General features: G+C 31.8%; 1 protein-coding gene across 1 annotated transcript; it reads left to right on the forward strand.

Annotated features, from left to right (window-relative positions):
• The first annotated feature begins 6,571 nt into the window (after positions 1–6,571).
• Positions 6,572–8,195, forward strand: LOC109186084 (heat stress transcription factor C-1). Its single transcript, XM_019335982.1, has 2 exons — positions 6,572–6,994; positions 7,101–8,195. The coding sequence occupies exons 1-2, from the start codon at positions 6,791–6,793 to the stop codon at positions 7,962–7,964; spliced, it is 1,068 nt and encodes a 355-aa protein (XP_019191527.1). The 5' UTR covers positions 6,572–6,790; the 3' UTR covers positions 7,965–8,195.
• The last annotated feature ends 604 nt before the right edge of the window (positions 8,196–8,799 follow it).

The following is an 8,799-nucleotide window of genomic DNA, read 5'->3' on the forward strand; positions in this document are numbered from 1 at the left end:
TATTTACCCTTAAAATAAATATTTCATTTATTTTCCTTTTCCAACAAATTATGACCATAATTTGGTTCAAACCAAACAAACACTATAGCAACCAAACTGAAATATTCCAATTACAATTTAGAATCGAAACTCGATATTTAGAGTTTATTAAAATCGCGAACCGGAATGGACGGTTCATGTTCCAAACTGAAAAAATAAAATTCATTTATTTTTGAATTTAGAATATTTAAAATAAAAAATAAAATTTTAAAATAAAGACGGTTCAAAATCGCGAACCGGATCCAGAACCGCCGATTCACGGTTCAAGATCCAATTTTTTTTATTCATAACTTTAATAAATTGAAATCCAAATATTAGGTTCTAGATCTGAATCATAACCGGAAACTTTTAATTCAATTGCTATAGTGTTCGGTTCATTTTGATCCGAACCTTGGTCATCCCTACGTATACGCGATAATTTGTTGGAGAAGTAAAATAAATAAAATGTTTACTTTAAGGGTAGAAATGTCAATTTAATATATCAGGGGGAAAAACTACCACTTTTAGAATAATTGAAGGGGCTAATGTGCTTACCTAAATAATTGAGGGGGAAAAAGGACTATAAGTATATAACTCAGGGGAAAAATGTGTCATTTTTCCTATATTTATTTATTTATTTATTTATTTATTTATTTACAGATAAGTGGTGAGATAATCCAATTCATGAACACTCAATGAATAGAATACACATTATGAATGGAAATTTGGGGGAGAAAAAATAGGAGGAGAAAATAATATATTCCAAAGAAAAATATGTCATATTAAAAGAGAAAAAAAAAGTATGAAGGCTAAATAAAGAATATAATTCTGATGTCAAGAGAAAGAGAGACCTTATTTGGTATATGGATTTTTGCCTTTAACCTTTTGCAATTATAAGTATTTGATAAAGTCAAATACCTAAATTAACTATTTTGTTAATATCTGATCAAAAAAACTATTTGTTTAATAACTTTTAGGATCAACTTTTTGGTCCTAAAAATCAAATTTGAAAACTTACTTGGAGTATCATTTCACTTTAGCTGAGTTTTTTGCACTTTTAGTCCCACGACTATAGTGGCACTGGCAGAATTGATCCACGACTTTTGAACCTTGCAATTTTAGTCCACGACTATTGATTTTTTTGCAAAAATGGTCCTTCCGGTCACTTTTCCGTCAAAATTTCACCGGAAAAAAAATCTCTATTTTTAACCGGGTTAAAATTGACATTTTACTTATCTCAAAAAATTAAAAGAAAAAAATTAATATTTGACTACATACAATATTACTGGGCTACATACTACTGCCCCAGGCGGCGGAGTACTGTACCACTCCAATGCTGCTGCCGGATAACCCAACTAGCCCGGGGAACGCCACGGCCGCTCCGCCGCTTACTGACAGCCCTGCCTGCTCCAGGAACTCTGCCGCCTGGGGCAGTAGTATGTAGCCCAGTAATATTGTATGTAGTCAAATATTAAATTTTTTCTTTTAATTTTTTGAGATAAGTAAAATGTCAATTTTAACCCGGCTAAAAATGGAGAATTTTTTTTTCCGGCTAAATTTTGACGGAAAAGTGGCCGGAAGGACCATTTTTGCAAAAAAATCAATAGTCGTGGACTAAAATTGCAAGGTTCAAAAGTCGTGGATCAATTCTGTCAGTGCCATTATAGTCGTGGGGCTAAAAGTGCAAAAAACTCCACTTTAGCTTAAGGAAAAATAATATCACATTTCTTTAATACTCCCACTTCACTACTAAAACTGTAAGATTATTCTCCTTTTAAAAAACTTCATTTTAATTCGTAGAATTGTATTTTCTTTTAAATTTTAATTTATTTATTTGATGAAAAGTAGTGAGAAAATATTATATATATATATATATATATATATATATATATATATATATATATAGGCGGGTTCAGGTGCGACAGTGTCTTACGGTGCAGCAACACCAATAGTTCAACAAATATGCATCATCAACGTTAAGAAAATACACAACACAAAACAGAGTAAACAGAGCCCTGCATCACCAAACACACACCATTAGGTGTGAGTAAAAACACCATACACTGTTCGGAAATACACCATTGGGGGTGGTGAGTTATATGGTGTATTTTTTTGAGTCTGTTGTGTATTTTGTGATGTTTTATTACATTTCATTGTGGTGTGCTTTTATTACACTGTTGGTGCATATTGTTAACACTGTTGGTGTATTCTGGAATTCCGCCGCACCGCCGCACGGGAAGACCTCGCCGCATTTGAACTTTATTCTATATACTAGTTTTTTACGCGCATTGCGCGATTGGGATAATGCCCAATGTTTTTTTTTTTTTTTTAAATAAGTACTTTAAAGTATATTAAGGCAAGATTATATTGAAATTGTTCATGTATAGATAATTGAAGGTTGAATTTGTGTATTTAAATAGGTAATTCTTCTCCCAAAGGTTGAGTCCCCAACCCCAAGGGCCCCCCACACTCTGACCCGACAGAGCATTGTGGGAAGTTGTAAATCACGGTGACTCAATGGTTCAGCAGACAGGACCAAATGCCGGTGCGAAAAAGGAATCTGCCCACTTTGGACATAATTCCCGCACTGCCGCCACCGAGGTTCAAACCTTGGTCTCTTCTCCCAAATACTGCCCACTAAACCATTAAGCTAAGCCCGTGCAGGTTAAATAGGTAATTCTAAGTTTACAAATGCAAGATAATATAGTCAAGATTGATTATAATTGTCAATAAAATAATTGTATAGGTATGGTTGAAACCAAATACGGGACATAAGGGAGAACAAATAAAAATTAGGGCATAAAATATTAAATATATACTAATATTGTTTGAGGAGATTTCGACATTAGGATTTGTGGTTAAGTTTTATTAAGACTTTAATATTATGATTAGATTAATGGTGTAATTATAATTATATATTAGACATTAATATTAGAATTAGACTAACGGTGAATTAACAGTATTTAACGGAAAAGTTAAATGGATAATCATATAATTAAGGATAAATTAGAAAAACTTTAAAAAAAATTAAAACCTGAACAATTTGAATCATTCATTTGATTTAATAATTTGGCGGTCATTTTTTCTACCCAATGTTAATAATTAAATAAATTTGTTGGTTAAACCCGCTAACTGCTGATTGTCAAACAAGGACATTGCAAGGTAGTTCTCACTTCAATTTGTTGTGTGATTTGAATACTCTCTTTGTCACAAAATCTCTCAAGTAGTTAATATGGTTGGCTTTATTAATTGTATATTTTTTTTAATTTTTTCATGGTATTAATAAAATACTTGGTAAATAAATATATAGCATTATTTTGTATTATAACTTTGATATTTAATTAGAAAAATAGTGCACAAAAAAGATATTAGACAATGTAGTGAATATAATCAATTGATGAATTTGAATGTAAAAATTTTTACATTTGAGAAAAATAAAGACAATATAACTAATGAAAATATTTCTCTTAATTAATTTATTGATAATGAATAATTTTTTTTTTACTGCATTAAGACATTGTAAGGACAATGTAGCGAATATAATCAATTAATAAATTTGAATATAAAGAATTTTTATATTGTAGAAAAATAAAGACAATATAACTAATACAATTATTTCTCTTATTTAATTTATTGATAATGAATAATTTTTTTTGAATAAAGGCATTGTGGACACATAATTCTAAATTAAAGAAATGCATATCTATAATTTTTTGTTGTAGCTACTAAATTATTATTTATATATAATTTAATAAGAGTAAAATAGACTACTAATTATGCCAACTTTGATTGGGATGAGGTTCGAACCTAAGACCTTTTTTTTTTATTGAAATTAATGAGTAAGTTAACGGTGAACTAACGGAAATTCTTAAAATTTTAACGGAATTAGTAACGGTGTGTGGGTATTTTAGGAAATTTTAGTGTAAAATTTAAATCTTATCAATCTTTTAATCAATCTGAGCCATTCATTTGATTAAAATCTGTGACCGCCATTTTTTCTACCCATTATAAGCCTAACTCTCTTGGGCTCTTATTAGTATAGTAGATATATATATATATATATATATATATATATATATATATATAGTGTTCTTTATTACTATATGTTATTTAATTAATAAAATATATACATATCCTTAAAAGTCATTTACATTTTATTAGTTAAAAACTAACTCCTAATTTTACCAAATATTTCAGTATAAAAATATAAATAGCTAATATTATCAGTTTATCAAATTAGTACAACCAACTAACCAATAATATTTATCACATTCTGCTAATTAATAGCATCCAATTGCTAAGTTCTCTCTAAACTATTTTCTCTAACTTTTTATTTAGGTAAAATGACATGTTTCATTCTTGAATTACAAGAAAATAACATTTTTTTCATCCTCAATTATACAACCATTGCTTTTCATCTCTCAATAGTCTACGAAGTGGTTATTTTCTTCATTCAATTATCTGCGAAGTTAAACTTTAACTGAATTCTAATAAAAATCAATGTTGGAAAAAGTTCATTTACAAATAATTAAAAGGCAAAAAGTAACAAAATGTCTAAATGTATAATTGAATGAGTGCTATTTTTTTCCCTTTTCTTTTTATCCCTTATTTGTTGGCTAAACAAGAAATACATTTACTATATATACTATTCAATACCATAAAAACTTAAATCAATTTTGAAAATATATGCACATGGGTTGGTTTTATTTTTTAAAAATATGAATTTAATACATATGTTATTCTTATGTGCATGACTAATTTTGGTCTTTGGATTGTGTTATTTGTTTATTTATTATAATAATATGAATTCTGTACTTTTTTAAAATAAAATTTCTCTAATTTTTTTTTATTGTTGATATTCAAAACTATACCAACAAAATATCTAAAATATTATATAAAATTCAATGGACCAATTTGATATTTTTTGTATATTTGTGCTGTTATGGGGTGTAGGCCTCGAAATTTTAAATCAGAAAACTTTCATGAAGCCAAAAAGAAGAAAAAAAATAAATAATCTGAATGTAATGGTGATGCTCAAATCTCAAGCCAATGCGATTCGGGGAGCTGTCCTTTCCAGCTTAGCACTTTTGGCATCTTCCCCTCAGCATCTGACACGTTGCTTATGGCCCAGGGGACCACCTCAATTTCCCCGAAACATCCCCACGCGCACACCCGCGCATCACAACACCACACCTCCGCCTTAATAATATCTCCCCCTTACGTGTACCAAAAAAGCTGGCCTGGTGGGTCCTATTCAGGTTACCGCAAACAAAATGTTTTGTTTTGTTTGTTCTTTTTGTTTTGTTTTGTTTTGTTTTTGTTTTTTTTTTTTAATTATTTACAATCTAACCTAATACATAGGATATGCTCAACATAATAATGTCAACATGGAGTTAATTATCAATTTGGTCCTTTGACTATGAAAATTTCACTAATTGGTTCTTGATTTTTAAAATTTTTTAATTTAGTCTCTGACTATGTTTTTTTTAATATCCGAAATGGTCCTAATCGTTGGACATCCGTTAACTTGGAACCAAATTGGTAATTTTGTTATAGTTAAGGGACCACTTCAGTAATTAACTTTCGGAGAAAATGGTACATGTGATGACCGAAATGGTCCCTTGACTATAGCAAAATTATCAATTTAGTCTCGAGTTAATAGATGTCTAACGACTATGACCATTTCGGGTAAAATAGGCATAGTCGAGGATGAAATTAGTCAAATTTGAAAGTCAAAGACCAAAGTGGTGAAACCCTCATAGTCGAGGGACCAAATCAGTAATTAACACTGTCAACATGATTGGAATGAGATTTGAACTTAATATTTTCTATTTAGAAGAATAACACTTATGCTATTAGACCATAAGGTACTTGACCAAACAAAATGTTTTTAGAAAATACTTCCTAATAATTATACTCTCCTTAAATATTTTAATTTTAATTAAAAAGGGATGATAATTATGCTCCTAAATTATTAAAAATCCTAACTAAACACCTAATTTGTCAGATTGATACAATTTAGTCGATTAACATATAACTTTTTAATAAAAATCGATTGACATAAAGTTCTAATTGGCACTAATGTATGCAAGTTTTTCAAGAAAAAACATGCCACGTGTTTATTTTTATAAAAAAATATTTATAATTTTTGGAAGAATAGTATTTTTTATATCCAATCATGAACACCACACTATGGTTGGTGAGATTTGATCCCGGATCATTGTTCTAATATTTTTTTTCATACTTCAATTCACCCTGTAACCAACTGAGCTACCCATATAGAGACTAAATTGATACTATGTTTGAGTTGTTGTTTGAAGTTAACACATTCTATTAAAAAAAGAGATTAAGTTGACAATTTTTGATAATATTTAAAAATTAAATGTGCACACATTATACATTAAACAATTATAAATGAAAATGAAAATTAATTTATTTTTAAAATATGAAAAAAAAAGGAATTAAAATCACTCTGTATTAAATTAAATTAAATTAGCATTCAAAAAAAATTAAATTAAATTAATAATTTGGTTGGGAAAATAATAATTGTGGCAAATAAATTAGAATGGGGAGAGTATGAGTTATCCTCCCAATATCCTCCACGTTTACATAAATTACTGTGCACCCAATCCCCTTTATAAACCACAGGTGCCTCCATTTTCACTGCTTATCGTAAATTCCAAGTTTCCAACCCGCACCAGTCTACCACCGTGAACCGCCGTGCCGCCACTGTTCACGGCTGTTCAGAACGTCGAGCCAACAAACATAGAGGATGGAGGATAACAACATCATCGCGCCGTTCGTTATGAAGACGTATCAGATGGTCAACGATCCCAAGCTAGACGGGCTCATCGCTTGGGGCAGAGACAATAACAGTTTCGTCGTCGTCGACCCGCTGGATTTTTCCCAGAAAATCTTGCCGGCGTTCTTTAAGCACAGCAATTTCTCAAGCTTCGTCCGGCAGCTCAACACTTATGTGAGTATATATACCTATTAACTATTAATTTAACCTCAGTCTTAATGTTTTTTTTTTTTTTTTTTTTTTTGTGGATTATAATGTTGTGGGGTGGGATTATTGTCAGGGATTCAGGAAGGTGGATCCGGATAAATGGGAATTTGCGAACGAGTGGTTTTTGAGAGGGCAGACGCATTTATTGAAGAACATTGTGAGGAAAAAACACGGCAGGGTATCTTCATCGGCGGCGTTGTTACAGCATAAACATGAAGACGGGGAAGATGATGATGATGAGGAGATTGTTGCAGAGATTGAGAGGTTGAAGGAAGAACAGAAGGCACTGGAGCTAGAGCTGCAGAGCATGAACAGGAGGCTGGAGGCGACGGAGCGGCGGCCGCAGCAAATGATGACGTTCTTGGGTAAATTCGTCGACGACCCGGAGATTTTAACCCGGATGATGCTGGAGAAAGAGAGGGCTATAAGGCTCAGCTTGAGCAGCGGCGAGAAGAGGAGAAAGCTCGCGATGTCGGAAAGTTCGTCGGTGAAGAGTGAGGAAGTAGAGGAGGAAAGCGGCGGCGGCGGAGGAGGAGGAGGATGTACAATGATACGAGGAGGGGCAATCTCGTCAATTTCATCCCCGGACGCGAATTTCGATGTGGATACGTTTTGTCAGTCGTCGCCTGAGACGCCGTCACCGGCCGCTGTTTGGTTGAGCGGCAGACAAGTTCTGGGTGGGTTGCCAATGATAAACCACTTTGGACCTTACGGTGGCAAAAATAATTGTGCCACCATTTCCACGACGTCGTCCTTGTCGTCGGGGTCCTCCGAGAGCTGCAGCTACACGGTGGCGACGCCGTTGGAGGGTTTTCCGAATTACGATCATAGGGGCACCGGAGATTCTAGTTGCTACGGCGGCGGAGGAAGTTTGAGTGGTGAGGCTGCTAGTCCACCGCCTCCTTATCCTTTTTCACTTTTAGGAGGTGGTTTTTAGTTGGGCATGTCACAAGATTTATTTTGGGGAATAAAAAACATTTTTCTTTTTTTCTTTTTTTTTTTTTTTTTTAATTTTATCGTAACCAATACAAATTCAATTTGGTAAAATCTAGGATTGGGTGAAACCCCATTTGCATTCTGTAACTCATTTTACTCCCTGTAAAGTTTTTGAGTACATATGTTGAGAAAAAAAAAAAAAAAAAAAAGCCCCACCAAAAATCATGTCAAAGCCCTATGATAAGAAAGTCAATTTTTATTCTATTTATTTTATTTTTTTTGCAAAAAATTAATACTTTTTATGAGTTAATATGCATTACAATTTTAGTGAAAAATATTATTTATTTTTTACTCACAAAAAAAAATATTATTTATTTTTTACTGTCAAAGTATATGGCTTTATGGAATAATTTGGTCTATGACATATTCACTGAGAGACAAATTTCCTTCCTGACGGGATAACAACACGTGACAATGGAATAATTTGGTCTACAAGTTATGAAAAAATCAGCCGATAGTAGGTTAGATCACACTTTGTTTAATTTTTATTCACATTTGTTCTTTTTGTATGTTGTATTAACTTATTAAATAGATAGATGTAATTAATCATTTTAAATTTCAATATTCTCATTTTGTAAAATTATAACATACAAGATATTAAAACTTTATTAAATACAAAATACAATCTTGTCTCAACACCATTTGAGTGTATCATATATACCACAAAACAATATAATATTCCTTTATTATTATATTAATAGGGGCATATATACATGATGAAGATGGAGTAAGAAAAGAAGAATGATGTGAAGATGGTAGTGTAGTGGTGTGCAAGG

Source organism: Ipomoea nil, unplaced genomic scaffold (genome assembly GCF_001879475.1).
Source record: "Ipomoea nil cultivar Tokyo-kokei standard unplaced genomic scaffold, Asagao_1.1 scaffold1407, whole genome shotgun sequence".
Lineage (NCBI taxonomy): Eukaryota > Viridiplantae > Streptophyta > Magnoliopsida > Solanales > Convolvulaceae > Ipomoea > Ipomoea nil.